General features: G+C 35.5%; 2 protein-coding genes across 22 annotated transcripts in view; one reads left to right on the forward strand and one right to left on the reverse strand.

The window, feature by feature from the left end:
• The window catches only part of TEX47 (testis expressed 47), a 29,906-nt gene extending 24,626 nt beyond the window's left edge, over positions 1-5,280 (reverse strand). For 5 of the 21 annotated variants that reach the window (XR_011438157.1, XR_011438156.1, XR_011438159.1 and 2 more), the window contains exons 1-2: positions 5,197-5,280; positions 3,368-4,368 (exon numbers count right to left, since the gene is read on the reverse strand). Coding sequence is in view for 6 of the 21 variants with exons in the window: in XM_023639141.2 (XP_023494909.1) it covers positions 3,503-4,264 (762 nt within the window). In the remaining 15 variants the exon portion in view is untranslated. Of the gene's footprint in view, positions 1-3,367; positions 4,369-5,040 lie in introns of those variants that run through there. The other 16 variants (XR_011438163.1, XR_011438165.1, XR_011438164.1 and 13 more) reach the window with 15 other exon arrangements.
• ZNF804B (zinc finger protein 804B) overlaps positions 1-23,632 on the forward strand; it is a 501,979-nt gene that overhangs the window by 33,329 nt on the left and 445,018 nt on the right. The window lies entirely within an intron of this gene.

Below are 23,632 nucleotides of genomic sequence, written 5' to 3' on the forward strand. Positions count from 1 at the left end.
TCATTTTCTGTTTGGGTTAACTTCTGTACTCTGGTTTTATGTAAAGTTTTATTGAAAGGAAACTATACTCTCATTGGTTGAGAATTACCTTATGAGGCTTTCTGAGGTTTGGTGAGTCACATTTTTGGACTTGATCAAATTAAATTACATTTGTAAGGTATGAATACAATATTTGTGCATTTTATCAAAAATACCCAAATATACACAGCTAAATGAGTGTTATCACCTTTAAAGACATAATATTAGTGAGCTATATAGGAAGCTCAATCATGCAACTGTTGCTGAAAACATGTGTTTTTCCTTAGAGGCAGTTCACATCTTTTTAATGTATTTGGTGACAGCAGAGCTTCCTTTGAGAGTGAGTGCAGTATTTAAATCAGCAAACATTTCTCTGAATGAAGATTGAATATTAAGGTCACCAATCAAGTTGAAGTGTATATTATTTGTGGAGCAAAAGAGTAGATGTAACTGAAATATTTAAACTCCCTTTGATTTATAAACCTCCTTAATTCATCTGCCGTAAAAGAGTCACAAAATGTTTTCAGCAATGATGTTGTCACTGGAATAAGTAAAAACTCTCCTAACGTGACCTCTAAGAAGGAGGACTTTCATTGACTAAATTCATATTAGTGTTTTAACTAAAATAAATAACTACATAAGTAGTTGAATTTATTTGTAGTCACTTTGTGCTTATTTTCCACTTATTTTCACAGTTGACACTTCGTGAATCCTTTAATGTGAAATAACAGTATACTAGTAATTCACTAATATTTTCATTTGGATATTTTCTCTAATTTCCTCTAAAAATGACTCAGGTTTTCAATGTTTTTCTTTGGCTTAATGAATTAATTTTCTGTCAATATTTCTCACACCAGAAAGTATTATAAACCAATAAAAGATTTACGCTAGGCAGTGTGGAGAATACAAACCTTCCTGCTGCTTGTATACCCAGTGACAAGCACAGGGCTTGGCCCCCTAGTAAATATTTACTAGTAGATATTTAGTAAATATTAGTGCATAGCTGAATAAATAAATAAATGATATGAAATATATATATATATATATACATATATAATTATTCCTGTTACATATCTGTTATTTTTTCAGACTGCTGCATAATCATCCACCCAAAATTTAGTGGCTTAAACCAACAATAATCATTTATATTGCACACAGATCTGCACTTTGGGCAGGGCTCAGTGGGAATAGCTCCTCTTTGCTTCACTGCTCCACACAGTGTCAGCTGGGCTGGCTTGAAATCCAGGGTTGACCGGAAGGCTGGAGTCTGCAATCAGCTGAAGGTTCACTCATTCATGTGTCTAGTGGTGATAACTGGCTGTTGGCTGGGACCTCCACTGGGGTGTCATCTGGAAAAGTGCTTGGGTTGCTCACAGCATATTGCTTAGATTTCGAGAACTAACGTTCAAGAGATCGAGGCAAAGTGTGTGGCATTTTTAGGACCTAGCCCTGGAGGTCACTTGGGATCACTTCTGGTGTACTCTGTTGGTGGAGGCAGTCACAAAGTCTGACTGATTTCAAAGGGAAAGGATTTAAAAGCCACCAAGCCATGGGAGCAATGTAAAGGTCACATTGAAAGAAGAGTGTCTGGGCTGGGATGGGATATAATGCAGTGGCCATTTGGGGAAAATATAATGTACCATTCTTTTATATATGTAAATATATAATGTTATTTATAAACTGTACTTCTATTCACTAGCTAACTTTAGGAAATATTGTTCCCAAACAAAATTTACCCTGCTGAAGGGTCCAATGAACATCTATTGTTTATTTTCTCTTTCTTGTTCTGCTTGTTCTCTGTTCTTTTAAATATAGTTGTCTGCCCTCCCAAACGTCTTCTCACATCCATTCAAAGCCTAGACCAAGACTTACTTCTTCATCAAGTGTTTTCTCTTGGTGTGTGTGTGTTGGGGGGAGGGGGCGGCTGGGAAGCATTTACTCTTACCATCACTCATTTTGTCACTAAACATTTAATAACCATGGGTGCCTGTGTTTTTCTTATAGTTCAGAGTAAAGAGCACATTGCTTACTAATACTAGGTGTTTAATATGTACTAAATTGCTAAAATGTTTGTAAATTATGTGCTCTTTCTTAACCAGAAGTATTACTTCTCATTTTATCTAAGTTTTATACTCTTTCTGTTGCTAAATTTAAAAAAGCAGAACTTCAAGTTCAACTAAAGGGAGAAAATGCCATTCTGTGTTTAAATCTATATTACAAAATTTAAAAATAGGAATGGGCTTTCCTCAAATTTGATTCAGATGTGCAACAAATGATGACAAATTATCTGCATATCACAAATTTGAGGTGCATACTGGGATTACTTGTTTCCCCAAAGAGACTGAAAATCGAATAAACAATAATGAAACTAAAATGATATAACAGTATTTCCTCTACTAAATCCAAAGTCTGTTTCATAAGATATTGAAGTAAATTTTGAATAAATATCACTGAAGTATTCAAAATATTAATGTCATTTAATTGTTTAAACAATTAGAAAGTTTTAAATAAAAAAAGCATTAATCCTGAGTACAGAAAGGGAGAGATCAACTTGAAATAGGCTATAGAGAAATTGCATAGAATTAATTGCTTTATAGGAAGTCAGTTGAAAAAATAACCAATTTGTTTATAATCATTTCGAAATGTTTTATAAGTGAGCAGGAATCATGTCTTCTATGTACCCTGACAAATCCTTAGCACCGGGCAAATGTCTGTCACATGAAGGGTACTCAATAAATGTTTGACATGAAAGAGTACAATGCTTTCTGACAATGTATTTTCTGCTCATTTCAAAAAGGTATTGTGTTCTTTAGCTTTATAATGAACTCAATTTCTTGATTATATTGTCTAGAATATGTGAGCTTTGGAACTATTTTCAAAGTTGAGGTTTTATTTTCTGAATTCAGGAACCATATAGAGATTACTCCAGCACTTGTGCTTTTAAAGTCTTTCCTCCACATTGCTACAGGAAGAATGATCACGTTTTATTATATTGTATTATGTTATCATATTTACTTTTACACATACTTGCCTCCACCCTTAGGTTGCAAGGAACTCAAGAATACTTTTCCCCTAAATGCTGTATTCTCTGAATACAGTGCTGTGTGAGGATAGCTGCTCATTGACTGTTGAGAGAATGAATGGGAATATGAAGCAAGTGTTTGTCGTTTTTCATCCATACTTTTCTTTAAAAAATTAAGTCATTCCATCAAAGCGATGTTAGCATTTGAGAACTTATTATGAACTTATTAAATTCCTCCATCCATTAAAATAATGCATTGAACTTAATATCAGAACAGATAAATTTTCAAGTTTAGCTCAACATACTCTGTCAAGATTAATATATTACCTTTGTACATATTGTGGTGTTCTGTTTCTTTCCTTTTTAAAGAGAATAGTAACTTTAGAAATATTTTCCTTTTATTTAAGTAGCAAACATTTCTTAAGAGATTTGACCACATCGACCACATCATCACTCTTAATCCTAGAAACGGGAGGGAGCGGGCCATACCACCTCAGAATCCAAAGTGATATGTATGGGTTTATTATACATGTTTATGAAAGTTTCTGGGTCCATGAATTCCTCAGATTTGCACAAATACTTTATTATTTGTTCTGGGAGGAGTAATTCCGGTGCAACCTGGTGCAAGTTATCGCCTGGTCCTTTAGTGCCCACTTTGACGGTCTTAAAAAGATGGAGTGCCAGTTTATGAGTTTGAATGAGAAATTCTGTTATGACCTCTTCTAGGGACTGTGACTGTGTCACATCATCAAGATACATGACTGGCACTTTTATTACTGAAACATGCCATTGCATGAAGAGCCTTGCTGGGATGTTATGAGACACGACTATAATTTTCATTCCTTGGATAAAAAATTCTGTTTCATTCTTTCCTCTGTTAATATAATCTAGGAGAATTCGGTAAAGAGTACCATTGCAGGACTCAAGGATATGCAAAATGGAGGTAGGATATAGGAGTAATAATCCTGTCACTGCTTCTCCTAGGTGACGCTTCAAAATTGACTGAAACACTTGATCATAGTATTCAGCAATATCTTTTCTTTCTGTGTTTGCTGTTATCTTGGCCACTAGAAACATCCTATGGAGAAGGAATTTTTTTAGCTGTAGTCTTTGCTTCTCTTCCTGAAAATGTAAGTAGTTGCTACGTGGAACTTGTGGCATTAGAAGAGATTCCAATGGAAAAGGTCTTTTGCTAGTCTTTCGAGGATGGACTGAGAAGGACATGATGAGTCCTAGTTATTCTTCTGGGTGATTCCAGTTTTTAGCTTATCACAATATTTACATTATCAGGATACCTCTTCAGTGATGAACTCTAGTTTCCATTTCTTCTGAAAAAAGAGTTTACTCAGTTCGTCACATGCTACTAAATAGCAAAATCCCTTCCCTGTGTTATCAATAAACAATGTCTTTGAAATGAAAGAGAATGTTAAAACAAGACTCAAATTGTAGACTTTTTTTTTTAAGTTTACACAGAAATAACTAACACTCATGTCCTAGGGAAAAACTCTCCAATGAACTGGGGAGTGGGGAGGAGAGAGAACTTAATCTAGAGTAGCTTCACTCTTTTTCTGTTTACATTATTATTTTCTCCTTCAATTTATAGTACATTTTTCCTCAACCCCCATCCATGGATCACATACACACACACACACACACACACACACACACACACAGAGAAAAAGAGAGGAATACATCTGCTGGCAGTCGCTCACAGTAGCATTGGCATCACAGTAAAATATCTTTTCCTTTATGTAATGGTGATTGCAGATTGTCCTTGATTTGTCAAATTTAAAAATGGTATTTTTATGGTAATTCCCCCAATTTCTTTTATAAATTTAACTAGTCAATAAATTTTTTAAAAAATCTGAGGATCTCAAATCCTAATTGGCTTATTTAACCTTTACTCAGTACACTAAAAGTTAATAGTGTTGCTTTGATAATAAAAGTAGATTTCTGAAATAACTAGTTTCAATTCTTTGTTTTTTCTCCTATCAACTAACCTCAAAAACGGTTCTTTTTTCTATTCTTTTTTTTTGTTGTTGTTGCAGAGGTCAAATAAAAAATTCTGTTACTTTTAACTCACTCTTCTTACAAATCTCCTTTTCTTCCCTCCGGATCAGCTTAACATATCTTTCTTCAAGTGCGTCTATCTTTACCTTTCCTTGAGGCCCTGCTTGTCCTCCATCACTCTTCCAACTGCCAGTGTCTTGGGTGCTCTCAGATGCCCTGTGTTCTATTCTGATTTCCATAGTACCTCAGTGAATCAGAATGTCAGTGGTTTTAAAGGGCCAGAGGGCACTGGCAACTCCCATTTCTTAATTTAATGAGGATTTCTTAACATCATGGTAGAGGAAATGAGGCCTTCTTTTCTGGAATGGCTTGTTTTTAGCCAGGTGCCTTTGTGAGTCAGATAGATGGTGGGCCTTGACATTTTCCTAGAAATATTCCTTTTCTTTTTCATTTTTGTCCACAATTTATAGAAGAGGAAACTAAAACGTGGAGTAGTTGAGTATCTTGTACACCATTTAAACATGCTTTCAACAATCTCCCTTCTCTGTCTACCTAGGTAAAGAGGTACTTATGCAGTAAGTAACGACTGAAAGAACACATATCTGATTCTGTGTAATGGTGACTCTGTTATAAGAAAGTTCTTCTGTAGGATTTGATTTTCTTAATTTAATGTGAATTTAGGTTAATCTTTAGAATAAAAAATAATATCGTATCTTAAAATTGTATTCATATGAACTTTAAACCATAATTTTAAAGCAAGATTGGAAAACACTTTCATTCAATTTTTAAAAATTAAACCTTAGAGTACTTTTTTCCTTCCTAAGATTTGTGTTATCCAAACTAATGATCTGATTTTAGTAATAAACAGTGACAAATTATCCCAGAAGATGGAGGCTGAGAGGTAACTTAATTCCTTAATTGTGTGGTACATAAAAAGTGACTATAATTCCTCAGTGTGGTTCACTTCATCATTCCCTGAAATGATGTAGTCTTTCCCAACATGCAAAGAAACGTGTTATTGCCCAGTCTAGGGATTGTTCTCACACTCATTCTTCTTACTGCTTTGCAGAATGTTATTATGTTGGTAATAACCTCCTTTATGTCCTTTTCTCTTCCCTTGGTTTCTATGACTCTGCACTTCCCTGAATTTCTCCCCAAATCTCTATTTCTGGCCTAGCCCAATTCCTTCCCACACCCAACTCCAGGAAATGCTGAGGTTCTATGCTTATCATGCAGCTCTTCTCTCATTCCACCTCCTTGCCCGATTAGCTCAGCACCATCTATGTCTCTCTTTCGTGAGATTCTTGATGTTATGCTTGCCTCCAAATCACATGATTGACATTGCTGACTGACCACAGAGTCTTTCCTGCAGAGCCCAGATATGGACTCCTTCTCAGTCTAAGGCTCAAGGCAAATGCAGCTAGTTTGTTGGCATTGACAAAGAAGAAAACACTGAGTTTTCATTCCATTATTGTCTCTGTACAGAAGATTCTCAAATTGTAATCTTATGTACAGTTCTTCTCCTTGGATGTACCTCTACCCTTTCAAATTGAAATGCCACCATTTTAACTATTATTTTCTTTGTATTTCCCTTCATTAATATCCCATTTTGTCTCAATTCACATTTTCTCTCTCATGTCCCAGACCAGCATCCTTAGTCTTATCTTTTCATGTTTCCTACAAGTTATCCCTCAACTCTATCCCATTACTAAGTCTTTTTACTCACTTTGAAATGTATCATGGGTTCTGGATTTCAACTACCTCCTTTATAGTCCTAGCTTTTTTTTTTTTTTTGAAGTTTGGCACCTGAGCTAACAACTGTTGCCAATCTCCTTTTTTTTTTTTTCTGCTTTTTCTCCCCAAAGCTCCGGGGTACATAGTTGTGTATTTTAGCTGTGGGTCCTTCTAGTTGTGGCATGTGGGGCACTGCCCCAGCGAGGCCTGACGAGCGGTGCCATGTCTACGGCCAGGATGCGAACCAGCGAAACCCTGGGCCGCTGAAGCGGAGCGCGCGAACTTAACCACTCAGTCTTGGGGCCGGCCCAGTCCTAGCTTTTTATTTGGATTATAATAAGAGTCTTCTACTCTCAGTATTTTTTTAGATTTTGTCACCTCACCTTTTCAACTAGGATCATGAAACTGTAAGATCTTATGATGCACCTGCTTTGTAAAGTTCACAAGATATTAACTTTACAAAGTCTTCCCCTCTGTAGAATGCTAGAAGAGGAGCTTCTGCCTTTACCAAGTCCAGAGTGATTTCTGGTATTTGTTTCCAATCCCCAGTAATGAATTATTCCAGAGAGAAACTGGGGACATGCAACTGCAAGGTTTGTTACCTAACACGGACGTTGATCAAAATCACTGGGAGAATTTATAGAGCATTGCTATTTGGAAACCCCTTTTGAGTGCACAAATTCAAATTAATCTTTTATATATAGGTAAGATTCTTTCTTTTCATGACACCATTTGTACCTACAGCACAATTTTTCTTCTCTTTTGCCTCCATAACAAGAAGTTCAATTGTAATTTTTCTCTTCACGTGTGCTTTTGTTTCCTTTTTCTTTCATATATCTTGGGTCTTCCAATATAAACCTAATATAAAAATGATGATTTTTCGTCATTATAATTCCTCATATAAACTATACAAAATATCACTAAACCATGCCTCTTTCAAAAGGCTCTTAATTGATGTTGGCTTAACACGCGTGAAATTGTCATTTCTATAAGTTAAACCTGTCTGATGTTGAAAATTTTATGTGGTTCAACCTAATACATTGAGAAACTATAGTTTTTACCACCACACATAGATAGTTCCACCTACATTTTCCTATGTATTTTTCCATTTTTCAATACGTTTTTTGCTGTTGAGTTGCTTCTTCCAAATTTTAGTTTCATTGTCACATTGCTATCTGAAACATTTAAAGGCAATTTACCTTGTTTTCCTGCCTGTTATCAACCACACTCCGAAGTGTCAAGAGTAAAGTTCTCAACAGATAGGAATAGAAACAACACATAATTTGGACAGTTTTTGATTGCGTGTTGTATGTAATTATAATTGCACACTCTTCCTTCAATGGATAATCAGCATTTGAGTTCCCAGATGCCACAGTCCTTGTCTTCATCTATTAAGAGCCAGTAATTTACCCTCAGGTGGGACTCAAGCATAAGAACTCTTCTGTCTATCCAATGGGATAAAGAAACATCAGTTTTCCCTGCTAGAGTGATCTGTTTAGATCTTTAGGTATCCAAGTTCAAACAACTGACAAGTGGCAGAACCTGAATTGAAACCTGTGATACTGAAGAGTCCTTTTTCAATTATTCTACTTATCCACCCTTGTTATCCAATTTATATCACATAAATACTAACGAATGTTTATAACTCATGTCGAGCAGTGCACCTTAATGGTCTGCTTTATACTTTATGCTCTGTTTCTATTCTCTGGAACCAAATGTTTCTAAAGAAACAAATTCCCATCCCAGTGCCCTTTTGTCTTAGTAAGGCAGATAGAAAGGATTAAAAAGATTCAAGTCCGTTAATTGATTATTTACCGTGTGTCATTCACCATTACCATGTGTCAGATGCTTTTACCCATATTAATTAATTTAATCTTCACAACAACCCTGTAAAGTAGATAAAAATTTTGTCAACAGTTAATAGAGGAGGAACCTAAAGCGTGGGGTATTTAAGTACCTTGCACATAACTCAAACGTGCTCTCAACAACCTCCCTAACTCTCTCTACCTAGGGTAAAGAGAAGATAAATTATCCCCTCTCTCTATCTGTGGTCACAGAGTCATTCTTTGCTTTTTCTATGATATGACAATTCCTCTGGAAATGTAGAATAGCTTATGGTTTGGATAAAGTAAACTGAACAGAAAAATCTTACATTATACCTGTGATTCAACAAAATTGATATACTGTCTTTATCTACTCATTCATCTTGGATTTATCTATACCTTTGGTGTGCCAGGTAACATCATAGGCACTATAAGAAATGTAAACATGGAAAACACCTGGTCCCTAATTTTAAGAGTTTAAAGTCCAGGGGGTGATGAGATGTCCATGAATCACCACAGGACAGGGAAAAACATAATAAACACCATGCGTACGATGTTCAGTAGAAAGAGTGGCTGGGGTTCCTTGGAGAGCTTAATGGAAGAGTTCTTATCTGGGCATGGCCTTCAGGGAACAGAGTTGGGGAGTGGCTTTGTGAATTTCTTCTTGGATTCCTTTCTTTAGAATGTGAGGCTGTGCATTAACTGAACTTGATTTCTACCTGGAATACCAGATCCTGCTCTAACCTTTCACTTGTGCTCATGTACAAGAGAAACAGAGAAAACTCCAAATCACTTCCGCTAACTTTTTCTGTGTTTTGGCATATCTAAGTAATCAGTGTAAGAGAATTAATGGTCTAAATAAATGGCTAACAACTTTGGTAGAGCCATTCGCTAAGAGCACAAATATAAACTATCAAGTAGACAAAATTCACTTGATTTAGCAGAGCAAGCCAGAGTGAGTTTAGTTACCAAATCACTGGCTATTTGAAGATTTATAAAGAAATAAAACCAGATTACCTTGTCCAGCATTGCCTCTCTTTGCCAAAAACATTAGCAGTGTTTGGTAATTCTTTATCAAGGAGAGCACAGGCTAAGAATAGTTTGTTATTCAATTCAAACATCTAACATATGTCTACTATTTGTAGAAAAATATGCCAGACACTGTGGAGATATTCTTATGAATCAGATATTGTATCTACACATGAAAAATTCAATTCTATTAGTAGAGCTTAAATTCTGTACAATTATGTTCACTAAAGGGCTGGAGAGAAGAAATATTGTAATAAAGACATAAGCAATAAACACTGAAAACGCAAAATGCTCAAACAATTAAACCTGACTGGACGAATGAGCATTTCAACTAGGCATAAAAAGAGAACTGATTTGTGTGTGGTTGTGGGGGAGGCAGGCCAGAAATGGGGATCAGGAAAGGTACAGAACAGACTCTGTAAGCTTGAAGCATGAAGGACAGAGGGCATACGTTACAGAGTTAGGAAACGTGGCACTTTGTTAAGCAAATGGCAATAGTCTGGTTTGGCTAGCATGTAGTTCTCAAACCATAGAATCTGGATGTTTGTTAAATTGCAAATTCCTGGACTCCAGCCCTAAAGAGTCTGAGTTAGTGCACTTCAAGTGAGGTCCAAGAATTGGCATTTTTGACAAGTGGTCTCCTAGTGTCTCTACCGATTTCACTTTAAGGAAAAATAGGCTAGCTTAATGTGATTTAAGCCCTGGCTGTCTATTAGTATTATCTGGTGGAGAATTAAAAGAAAAAGCCAGTTTATTTTATCTAATTGGCGTGGGATGGAACTCTAACATACATATTTATGAAAGTTTCTCCAGGTGATTCTAAGTGTAGCTTGGAGTAGGACTGCTGGCACAGGCTGGAGGGTGAGCAGAGGGGAGGGATGGAAAAGGAGGAAAAAGGAAGCTGCATCCAGTTTGTGGAGGACTCGGATACTAGGCTCAGAAGTTTGAATTTTACTCTGTGGGTAGTAGGGAATACTGGGATTTTTTGAGCCCCTCTACTCACAACTCTGTTTCACAAAGTTGCCTGTGAAGTGCAGAGGAATTAGAGATGGGAAATACTGGAGGCAGCCAGAGCACTTTTAAGAATTTTCGGTTGACAAATGAGAGATCTGATCTTCTGCCAGTCAAAGAGTAAATTGGTTCAACTTTTCTGGAAAGAAGTTTGATGATATTGTAATCATAAACTTAAAAATTTCATACTCTTTGACTAAGTAATACGTCTTACAGATATACTTCATAAAGAAATAAAACTTCTGACAAACATCTTAATGTAAAGACGGTCATTATAGGAATTAAAAGAGAACTTTGAAAAATTGTATAGATATATTAATTATGGAGTACTATGGTGCCTGAACATATTTTTGAAGAATGTTTTAAACGCATGGAAAAAGTTATTCTCTAAAGTAAATAATTTAATGCACAAAATTATTTATAGCATGTGATCCCAATTTTATTTAAAAAAGACGTAGAAATCAGAGTAGAGAAAAATCTAGCCAAATGTTAAAATTGGTGGAATTTGGTGGTAATATTTGTTTTCATTTTCCAAATTTTCTAAGCATTTCTACGTTATTGTTCTGTTCAGAAAAAAAAAGTAACATTAAAAATACACATTAACGCTGTGGTGATGCTTTGGTCAAAGGTAATGCATGTGTTCCTGTGTTTGTGAGTCTGGGATAGTCTAGCTTGAGAGCCTGCTGATGGGTAGAACTTGTAAAATTGCAGATCCTGGCCCAAGTTGAACAAGGAGGATCAACACTCAGGGCTGTCTGGACCTTCTGACTTGAAGTCAAGATAGGAAGACATGAAGATAAAAGATGAAGCAGTTATCAAGACACAACCCAGAGGCCTTAGTTCAGAAAATCCTTTCATGAAGTGAGATCTTCTTTGTATGACTAGCCTAAAGCAAAAGAAATAGATTCAATAAGATGGCTGAGGGAAGGCAGGTTGTAGTTGTTGAGTGAGTCAATGTAGAATAAGTGGTCAAAGAGTGGCCCACTCCTCAAAACCTCTGTCAGTAAGAAGAGTGAAATCACTCTGATAGTAAATTATAGAGGAGGAAGATTTTGGGTAATTATGCGACAGTGATCCTAGGTTTTTCTCTATTAAAAGCTAGCGTGCTGGTTTTTTTCTAAACTGCCATTGTGTCCAGCCGGGAAGGTGGAGTGTGAAAATGGAATATAGTATTCTATGCTTTGAAAATATTTTAAGATCATCAGTTCAATGCAGAAATTTTGGAGACTGCAGATAACAGCTAAACTCTGAATTGTGTTTATTTTCCCTCTTTTATCAGATTTATTTTCTGCTTCTTTGGCAGACAGAGGAGTCTAAAGACTATGACTTGCTAACACACTGGTGCACATTGTGTCAGGTGACAAAAACACAACAATTCTTAGTTTTTCCTGACTAAAAATCTTTGAGTGATGGTAAGATTGCTTTTCACATACAAAGATAGTTATAGTTGGAATAATATCTTCATAATTTAGGTATAAGTATCTACTCTGGTCTTTATAATCTATTATGCTGAAACACATTATCAATAAGTTAATATCTATTTTATTCCTTGCTTTTGGTTTAACTTTGATCAATGTGCTGTGCAGAATGGAGAAAATTGAACTAATAGAGGTTTAAAGTTGGAAGGGACCTTAGCACCATTGATATAACAGTCCTTTCACAGATAAGGAAAACATGGCACAAAGAAGCTAATTGATATTACTGCCCTCAAGTTGCTTACCTTATAGCAGGGTTGACAAAAACATATATACGTGAAATACTGAAACAGTGAGATCATAGTTCTTACTAGAATACTTTTCAGGAAATATAATAGATATTTCAGTAAGTAAAGTGATGTTAGAGCTATCCAAAAAGCTGTTATGGCAATCTGAACTTTGTGTTGCTCAATAGAGAACCGTTAAATGTTTTTTACAGAGAGAAGTAATATGATGGGTGACGTGTTTAATAGTGTTAATAACTGTATTCAGGAAATTTGGAGAGACAAAAATCTTACGGTCAGAAATGCCTACTAAAATATTGTTGTATCCCATATATGAAATTAGGATTTAGGCTAGAATTTAGCACTTTAAAAAGTATTTCTTTTTAAAATGAGAATAATGTTCATCCAAGTCTAAGTAACTATGTCATTTTTATTTCATGTAACCAGAGCAGCAATATAGTAAAACCAACGTAGTAAAATATTTTTTAAGATAGGATATGTTCTAGATATATTAACAGACTTTCTTTGATTTATCCAACAAGACTTTATTATCCTGCAACCTTTCCAGCTTACACTAAATTTAAAGCCCTTTTGCCCTTCCTAATTCAGGACAATTCCATATTTCTTCAAAAACTACTTTACACCCACTAAAATGAGCAGTTGTGGACATTTCAGAGCCTCATGGAATACTAAATATCACTGTTTTAATATATGATCATGAGGACAATCACTTTTTTTTGTGAAGTGAGTTATAATATATTTGGATGACTACTTCATTTGGGAGAACAAATTCCCAGAGTCTACAGTAACATCAGAGTAGGGGAGTATAAGCATCTGGTCTTCCATCATCATCTTTCAGTGCTGGCATCTGCTAGAGATGCATGAATGCCTTTCTGGCCCATGCCTCATCTGTCACTCTAGACCCCTGTCTCTATGACAGGCACCTCTCAGCTATATATGTGTCACAGTTGACCTCACGAAAAAACGATTTCAGCATGGTGCTTGTTCCAGGAGGGTTCCTAGGCAAAGCTATCCTGGACTCTGTGTACCTTTGTGTGCTGAAATATGGATAAATAATCATTTTGTGCCTCTTTTAGCCTTGAGAAGTTCTAAGTATCTCATTTTATAAGATATTGGCTGAACCAACAGAAAAGTCATAACTCCTAACCCGATAATCTAGCTAGTAGAAATAAGTATGATTTCTATGTGAATATTTTGTATTCTTGTAAAACTTCTCACTTGTCAATCAGCTAAACCACTTCTGTTCAATTGTGATGTAATCAGAAAAAATCCAATAATACAAGATGAATAAAAGCATAATCATAAAGGAAAAATTCTGAGTCATATAATAAGTTACAGAGTCAAATACTAGGATAGTTTGGATCTTTCACTCCTTAGAATTATCAACTCTTTTAACCAAACAACTTGAGGGTTGATTGCACTTGCTGTGATTATATTCGTTTATGATCATAACTTTTATTAAGGATAATTTGGTTGAGAGGCTACACATTTTTGGTTATGGTTTGATGTGAACTTAACTTTTATCATAAACAGAGCGGAAAGTGTAAGAACTTTCATATTTGGCAGTTATGGAAGCTTTTTACTAGGTAGAAAAATAGCTTGGGCTAATCATTGCTTGATGGGTTAAATCTCTAATCTACTTCCCCAAATACGGTACCTAATTACCATGGGGCCATATTCAATCTCTGTCTCATTTGTGTGTGTGTTTAACTTTTTAAAAACAAAATAACACCACGGTAAAAAGAAAGCATACGTTTAAGCCTTTACTCTTAACTAAAGACCTATTTTGGATCCCAGGCTCAAAAAGTTGTGGAAAGTGATATTTAATGATCTTCCAGAGGTGAAGGCCAATGGTGTGACTTGTGTTCGGTATCTCATCCTTACTTGTCAGAAATTTGCCTCCAGTGATGTATTTGAGAACCAGGCTAGTCTTACATTCTTTATAAGGTCACTCTCCAAGACCTATGCCTCATAAAAAGAGGGGAGTTCTTCTTGGTCATGTTTTTATTATATTGGAATTCAAGCACAGGTCTCTGGCCTACTGCTGATCCTCTTTGCTGTTTTCTTTGCAAACTGAAAAATAAGGAAGCAATAGCTTTTTTTGACTAAAGACAACTTTACACTTATAACCTATACTTTTAAAAAGGTAATCTTTAGAAAAAATAAAATCTTTTCAGAGAAAACTATAGTATAGTCATGCAATGCAAAGTTTTAAAAAATGATAATTGGGTTGTGATTGTTATTCTCTATTTGGTCTATTAATTTGTTTTAAGTGGCAGGATTTAACTGTCATGTTTTATAGTTAAGCCATTTTTATATAGTGAAATATAAAGATGGGCAATGAAAAAAATAAGAATATGTTTATTTTATGAAAATTAAAATTAAAGAGGAAGAGATTTGTATTGGTAGGGTGACAGTAAATTGAAATAAAATTCAACTACTGTATAGGGAGCTAGATTAAATCTTGAATGCTTTGTGTTACGCGAGTAGAAAAGAACTATCCCTCTGAATACTTTATAATGTCTGAGTGGAGAGTGTTGCTGCAATGGTATCTGGGAAATACAATCAGTGTGTCTGAAGCCAGCATCTATTTATCTTAAATTAATTATTTTTTTCTAAGTATGCAGATGATAATCCCGGTGCTCGATGCCAATGCCTTTTTATTCATGACGCACATAAAGCTGGAGCTCCCCTAGACTGGTGAGAGCTGTACAATATGAATGATCTCCAGTTGCAACTCTTCTGTAAGATTATGGACTGCTTTTTAGATTTTTCAATAGTATTTTGAGGTTGAGAATCAGTAAATAATTGCTTTAAAAATAAATCCTTAAGCACAATTAAGACTATTTTACCTTTCTGCCTTCAGGAGGGTATAAGCAAGGTACTCTAAATATAAGGCAGCATTGTTTCTCCTTCACTATTAAATTCTCTACTCAATGGAGTTCCTATACTTGAAATGAAAAAGGCTCCACTACGGGGCTACACTCTCTGGGTGTTGGGAGTCTGCTGTCAGTGAGCTATGGAGTGAAGGGCAGCATGGTGGCTCTGATGCAGCTAACCTCATATGCCTGTATGACACCACATCATGGGCTGAGCAATTGAACTCACACTTAAGTGCACTCTCTTTACCTCTTCCTAAAGGAAGACTAGACAAGTGGTCTGGCTCTTTGAAAACAATAAATAAATAAATAAAAATAAATTTTAAAAAAGTGGAACTTATTTCCTAGGATTTGTCAGTAAGTGTTATATTATCAACTTGCCTGGGATAGAAGGTAGGGTAGCAAGAAGACACTGAGGCCTCCTTGCCCCAAAACTGAACAGTTTACCAGTGACTTAACCATCTTCTCTTTCTTCCTCTCTGTCTGCAAAATTCATGTGCTTACGTACATATTTGTCAGGAAAAAGACTTTTGACATTGTGACTGCTGGCTGTGAGAAATATATAAAAATTCAATCAAATATTGTGTAATATATATAGGAATTGCGGTCCTTTTGGAAAGAAAGAATTCAGAACTGAATTCAACATGTTGTATTTAATTGCTTTCAATTAAGTGGTACAATTTGCAGGATGAATGTTAATCTAACTTAGGAACGTAGGTAAGGGTATGAATAAATCTGAAATATGGGCTATGTGGCATTCAAGGGTTTTGAACCCAACCCTCATTAAGTTATGAAGTCCCTCTTATAGACTATGAATAGGGTTCAAGGTAACCCTTAGTGGCACTGAAAAAATCTAGTCAGCAACTAGATCGAAATCCCTGATTGACATAACAACTTCAATTGGCTGAGAAGGTAACCTCAAAGCTGTTTGTAGTGACAACATTGCTTCTTTGGTTGATAAAGATCTTTTAACCTTGGAAGATTTACAATTTACATTAGAAATATTTAAAAGAATTAAATGTTTAGCAGCAATATTTTTGTTTTAAGAGATCTGTGAACACTTGGTATTGTAAGGATTTCTAATGTGTAAGAGAACCTGTCCTTCCGAGTAACAAGTTAGCCTTTTAATTCCATCTTAAAATGTGTAATTGAGTAATTGGTTTAGATTTGTAAATTTCTAATTGAGTAATTGATTTAGATTTCTAACTGATTTACTTTATGTTGGAATCTTACCCAGTTGTATATAGTATTGGAACATTTAGGATTTTATATATGGATATGTAATCTACTATAATCAATCTGTCTACCTACTTACCAACTTATTTCATCTATTTAATTTGTCAGATGGGAATTTTTCAAGGAATTTCCTTTAAAGGAAGGAATCTTTAAATTGAGCCCCTGATCAATTGAAGTCTCCTTATAAGGTACTATTAAAATATGTAGAGGGACAGGCCTGGTGGTGTAGCAGTTGAGTTGGCGAGCTCTCTCCAGCGGCCTGGGGTCCATGGGTTTGGATCCTGGGTGCAGACCTACACACCACTCATCAAGCCATGCTGTGGAGGTGTCCCACATACAAAATAGAGGAAGATGGGCGTAGATGTTAGCTCAGGGACAATCTTCCTTAAGCAAAAAACCAAAAAAAAAAAAAATGTGCACTAATAATTTGTAAATTGATGATAAAAACTTAAGGGTGAGTTAGGTTTCTGAATTTGCAACTTTAATAAATTTAATACTAAGCTTTAAAACCAAAGAAAACCTATGAATGGTCATGTTCTATGCATAAAAGCTTCTCTCAAGGACACAGAAATACTTTTTATTGACAACATTGATTTGTCTTCTCTCTTAGAAAGTGAGGAGATAGCAGTCAACGCTCTTAGTTAGTTAAGAGGGAACGCCTCCTGCCCAGGTGTTCTTAGCTTCTCAGATCGGTTGCTTCCTCTGGCAGTGGAAGGTTGCCATCTTCAATAATGGTGGTTGGCCCTGCCTCTCAGAGAACAAGGCTAAGCAGTACGGACCAACCTGAGAAATGGCTTTCGTGCATTCTGGACTTTCTTATTTTATATGACACTGTTGGTATACATTTCTTATAGGAAATTCAAAAAACAGAAATAACGAACAAGAAGATGATATTCACTTCAACCTCATAATCCAGAAAAATTAACGATTATGCATATTCTGTGATTTTCTTCTATAATTGCAATTGTATATAGGGATGTGTTTAGTTTTACAAGTACAAGTAATGAGTTTTACTTAACATATATCACTCGTGATGTTACACACACACACACACACACATGCTTTTTGCACCTTGTACTATAGTTATGGTTTTCTACCTTACTTGTACCACTTAATAACACATTATGAAAGTCTTCTAGTGTTAATAAAACATAAGTAAATACTAAAAATACATAAAATGTATGTTAAAAAGCCTGTGTAAACGTATGTAAACAGCATAAAAAAGTGTTAAATAAAACATAAAACAAAGCAATAAAATTATGTTAACGCATGCATAGGTTCCAATGTACAGATGCATTTATTAAGGAATCCCCTACTCTTCAGCACTTTAAATGGCCTACTTTTTTGTTAAAATAGGAAACACTATGTGAATATCTTTTCATCTTCATTTTGTTAATTCACTTCACAATTTCATTAAGATAATTCCAGATGTGAACTATCTGGAAAAATGGTTAGGTATTTTGTAAGAGTTTAGACAAATTGTCAAGTTACCCTCCAGAAATATGAATTGGCTAATGCCCAGCAGTTGCTTTAATATTAAATCCTGAATTTATTCAAAACCAGGTATAGGAAAGAAATTACTAACTCTTGGGATAAACTGAGAAATCCGTCAAAATTAGAATGCCACATCTCAGAAGGTTTTTTTTTTTAACATTTTAAAAAATAAAAACTGATATTAGCTTGTTACCAGAAACAGTTGAGTTTAAGATGTGAGGTGCTCTTGTATTAATTGGACCAAACTTAGCAAAGGACCTACCATTAGGTCAGGTCTTTACATTGGGGCTGTCAGAAATACCGGTTTGAAAGTTTTTCGATTATCATATACTAGGCAACAATGTCTTTTGTTGATACATTCTCATACACACTGAAGAGCTCTCTCTCTTTCTCCACTGCTCTGTTACAGTAGATTTTACTAGAGTGATTGAAATTGGGGGGACACAGCTTTCTTTAACTCAGCAAAGATAGATTTCATAGTATAATAGTTGGGAACATGGGAATCAGCCAATAATCCCTCCCTATGAATCTGAGCAAGATTGACCTTCATCCATTCCAGAAGGTGTTTAATTTTTTCTATAAGATTTCCAGTAATATGGTATCCACTACGTATAATAAAAATAAATGTGCACCTTATACCCATTAGGATGGCTACTATAAAAAAAACAACAAACCAACCCACAAAAAAAGCAACAGAATATAATGTGTTAGCAAGGATGTGGCGAAATTGCAACTCTTGTACACTGTTTATGGAATTGTAAAATAGTGCAGCTGCTGTGGAAAACAGTATGGAGGTTCTTCAAAAAATTAAAAATAAAACTATCATGTGAGCCAGCAATCCCACTTCTAGGTATATATCCAAAATAATTAAAAGCAAGACCTCAAAAAATATTTCTTCAGCCATGTTCATAGCAGCATTGTTCACAATAATCAAGAAGTGGAAGCAACCCAAATGTACGTCCACAGATGAATGGGTAAACAAAATGCGGTATGTGTATACAATGGAATATTACTGTCTTAAAAAGGAAGGAAATCTTGTCACATGCTGAAACATGGATGAACCTAGAGGACACTAGGCTAAGTGAAATAAACAGGTCACAAAAGACATATATTATATGATTTCACTCAAAGGAGGTATCTAAAGAAGTCATAGAAACAGAAAATAGAACGATGGTTACTAGGGCTGCAGGGAGAGAGGGAATAAAGGGCAATTGTTGTTTAATGGGTACAGCTTTTCAGTTTTGCAAGATGAAAAAGTCCTGGAGATTGGGACATATGTACTTAGTGCTGAACTATACACTTGGTAATATCCTTAGTACTGAACTATAAACTTAAAAATGGTTAAGATGCTAAGTTTTATGTTATGTGTTGTTTACTACAATAAAAAAATTGGTCAAATGTAATGTGAATTATATTTCAACAAAAATCTCCTGAAAGTAAGTGTTTCCCACAACTATTATCATATAGGATTTTTAAAAAGCATCTAATTCCTCACGTGAAAAGTTTAAAAATATTTTGTAAATGTTATTTTGTAATGTTATTGCATCCCCTTATTGAGACTAAATAAAGTCCCTTACCATAGCCATTTTTACACAGGGTCAATTTCTTCATGTTTTTGATATAAGTCTTTTCCCTTTAGCAGTAAATGCTATCCATATTATTCTGTAGAAATTCAGCACAACAAAACGTGTCTTGGACAAAACTAGGTGTAGAAAATAAGCTTGCTGTGTTAAATAACAGAAACCCAGTACAATTTTTCAAGTCAAAATCTTTCCTTTTTAGACTCTGTTAGAAATATTCTCAGGATGCCCGTAAATTTATGAACTTTCTTATCTACAGAACACGTTATCATTTAAAGACACTAAATGAGTTACAGAATTGTTATAAATACGTCTACGCTAAGTCCCTGAGCAAGAGTCCTATATGAATGATTGCAAGGGTTTCTAAGTGTTAAATAGGGATGGTGACTGCACAAGGCTTTGTACTGTACTCGACCTGCATAGCTAATGCTCCTACTGCTCAGAAAGAAACAAGAAGTTCTCTGGATATGTGAAGATTCTGATTTGAAGGAAAGGTGTGCAGAATTGATGCTTACAGTACTTATTTTGGCTCTAAGGTTTTACATACTCTGCTCTTGGATATTGGGTAATATAGCTAAATGTTGTACTTGGGAAATTTGTCAAATGAGTTGGACATTTCATGTTTCTTAAAAAAAATAGCGTACGTACTTTTATACGTTTCCTAAAATCAAACAGTTTAAAGTGTACATTTATTATTATCTAATCAGACTGACTAATAAATAAAAGAATATAGAATTCACAGAATAATGTATTACAGATCTTCCTCAGCTTAGGATGGGGCTACAGTTCCAATAAACCTATCGTAAAGTGAAAATATGGTAAGTCGAAAATGCCTTTAATACACCTCACCTACCCAACGCCCTAGCTTAGCCTAGCCCATCTTAAACATGCTCAGAACACTTATATTAGCCTTCAGTTGGCAAAATCATCTAACACAAAGCCTATTTTATAACAGAATGTTGAATATCTCATGTAGTTTATTGAATACTGTACTAAAAGTGAAAGACAGAATGGTTGTATGGGGATAGAGTGGTTGTAAGTGTATCGGTTGTTTAGCCTCGAGATCGTGTGGTTGAGCGGGAGCTGCGGCTGCTGTTGCTGCCTAGCGTCACGAGGGAGCATCGTACTGCATATCGCTGGCCTGGGGAAAGATCAAAATTCAACATTCGAAGTATAAGCCTTACATCATGAATTTGAAAAATTCTAAGTGGAACCATTGTTAAGTCGGGGACCGTCTGTATTTTAATTCTTATATGACTCTGTTATGGAACAAATTTATTTTTATTCTGAAATATTAAGTTTGGCGTGTAACCTTCCTGGTTACATGTATTTTTTTAGGTTTATATATGTGCATGTTTGTGTGTGTAATGCATTTAAGTTTTTATATGTATAACCCTCCTGGTTATACAAACATATAAATCAGTCTCTCTCTTTGTTCACTTACACAAAAACACACACCCACACACACAGGTTAATGATGAGAGCTCTTGCTTTTTCCACCTTATGAGATTATGGTGAAGATCAATAGAGTAATTTAGTTCATTGAAAAGACCATGGATTTCATGTGAAGACAAGTTTGGATTCAGATCCCGCCTCTATTTTTTACTACGATTGGATGCTTAAGATATGAGTTAAATCTCTTAGACAATTGTCTAATTTTTAAAGTGGGAATAGATGGCATTACCTACCTAGAATTGTTATATAGACAAAACACAGTAATATTAAGTGCCTCGTGTTATGCCTGACATGCAATAACAGTTGCATTTCTCCTCCTTCATTCCCTACAGACAGGGTTGCAGTTTTCACTTCTATTTCCCCTTGCTCTCCTTTATGCTGCAAAAGAGACTGTCAGGGTCTTAAATGAAGAAAGATAAGAAAAAGTTTCAGCAGTAACCTGTTTTTCATCTTCATCTTTTAGTGGAATGGGTTCTGGTTACCCAGTTGGGAATTAAACTTGTCCTGCAAGTTTATTGGTAAGTTTTACACAGGGCAATTTTTTCGTGTTTTTGATATAAGCTCATTTTTCTTTAGCAATCTATGTGATCCTTGCTATTCTGTAGAAATTCAGCATAACAAAATATAAATGTAACTTAGACAAAAGCTAGCCATAGAAAATAAGCTTACTGTGTTAAATACCAGAAACTCAGCAGATTTTTCAAACCAAACTCTTTCCCTTTTTTTTGAGGGAGATTGGCCCTGAGCTAACTGCTGCCAATCCTCCTCTTTTTGCTGAGGAAGACTGGCCCTGAGCTAACATCCGTGCCCATCTTCCTCTTCTTTATATGTGGGACGCCTACCACAGCATGGCGTGCCAAGCGGTGCCATGTCCACACTCGGGATCCGAACTGGCGAACTCTGGGCCACCAACAAGCAGAACATGCGAACTTAACTGCTGCGCCACTGGGCCAGCCCCCCGTTTATTTCTTTATTAGTTTATATCACTATGGGCTTGTGGATTCCTCTTTTATTCATTACTACTTTATAATTTGTTACCATCCCACATTTGGCCATAGCAGCTTTTGCAAGCTGACTCCTGTATTTTTGACATTTCCCCCTCATTCTTTCTTTCCGGAACACTTTCTTGCTTTCTGGAACAGTAGATAGTTGTTTCTTCTTGTACTTTCCCTGCTCCAGCTCTGTTATCAGCCATTTCTCCAAAGAGCCCTAGTTTCTTTTAGTTGAGAATGATAATCACAAATTAGTATTCGAGCACTAGGTCTACCAGTTGCTATTGAGGTGAAACTGATTCCATGTCCTCCTCAGTAGACAGTTTACACACGTGCACACTTACATTGATATTTGTGTATTTAGGCATATTGAAAACCATCAGTTCAGGCTGATACCTCCAATTCCAATCCATCAGCACAGGGTGTGTTTTAGTTTTCTCTCTTTCCATATTTGTAACTAGTTTCTTTAATAGCAAGAAGCTGGCCGCCTTCTCCTGTGTAGAATGCCTGTATTCACCACACAGAAGCTCCATTTTTCCCTAATAAACTGCCCTCTTCAGAGGCAGTTGTGCTGCCCCTCCTGATGGCTTTATGACTGAATTGCCCATGAAGGGAAAGGGAAAGGGTAAAGAGAAGATTATTAGGGACATTTTGTTTTTCTGTTTAAAACGCTTTTTATTATGATTGTCTTTTAAGAAACAGACTTTTTACTTTAGAGTGGTTTTGAGTTTACAGAAAAATTGCCACTATAGTACAGCGAGTTCTGGCATTACCCCACACCCAGATTACTTGTTGTTAAGATTGTTGATTAGTATGATACATTGTCACAACTAAAGAACCAACACTGACACATTTTTGTCAAATAAAGTCCATACTTGATTAACATTTCTAGTAATATTTTTAAAGGAGAGAGAAGGATTTTATCCAGGTGTTTTCAATTTACCCTTCATCTTCAGTGCTCTTTCTCCCACAGGACTCAGCTGGTATTCCAATAGAGGAACAGTGAAATTGCTGGTGTGTTAGGAATTCCCTAGGAGGTCATCCTCCTTGTTTATGGGGTTTTGCTACAAGAACCTATTATCTGTAGCCCAGTGTGCTGAGTCTTATGAGATAAGATCTGCAAGGTGCCTGGCACCGTGCCCAGGCCACTTTGTGTTTCAGGCACCAGAGGCACAGTGTTAGGAAGCTACAGGATTTCAGTGTCCTGCAAAAAAAAAAAAAAAAAAATTGAGACCAAGAAAAAAATTATTCCTTGGCAATTATGAAAAGAAAATGGCAAAATCTAAATGAATAGATGTTTTATTAAATGTCTATGAAGCATAACATGTCAACTTCATGAGCTGTTAAATTTAGTATTCATAAAAAAGTTATTATATTTGAAAACAATCTATAGGTTAGATTTTCTACAAAATGATTGCTGAGAAATCAGAGCTTATCCTAATTAAATGAATAACTCATAACCAATAATTTCAAAAGCAAAGTGATAATAGTAATTATGTCTAATTTTTTCCCAGCTGAAATTATTTTAATTTGGGGTGGGAATGAATTTTAGTACACTTGTCAGGATACCTATGACGATCATAAAAATATCCCACCTAGCCTATCATGAGTGATCAGCCAATGTTACTT

The sequence above is a fragment of the Equus caballus genome, chromosome 4 (assembly GCF_041296265.1).
Source record: "Equus caballus isolate H_3958 breed thoroughbred chromosome 4, TB-T2T, whole genome shotgun sequence".
Classification (NCBI taxonomy): domain Eukaryota; kingdom Metazoa; phylum Chordata; class Mammalia; order Perissodactyla; family Equidae; genus Equus; species Equus caballus.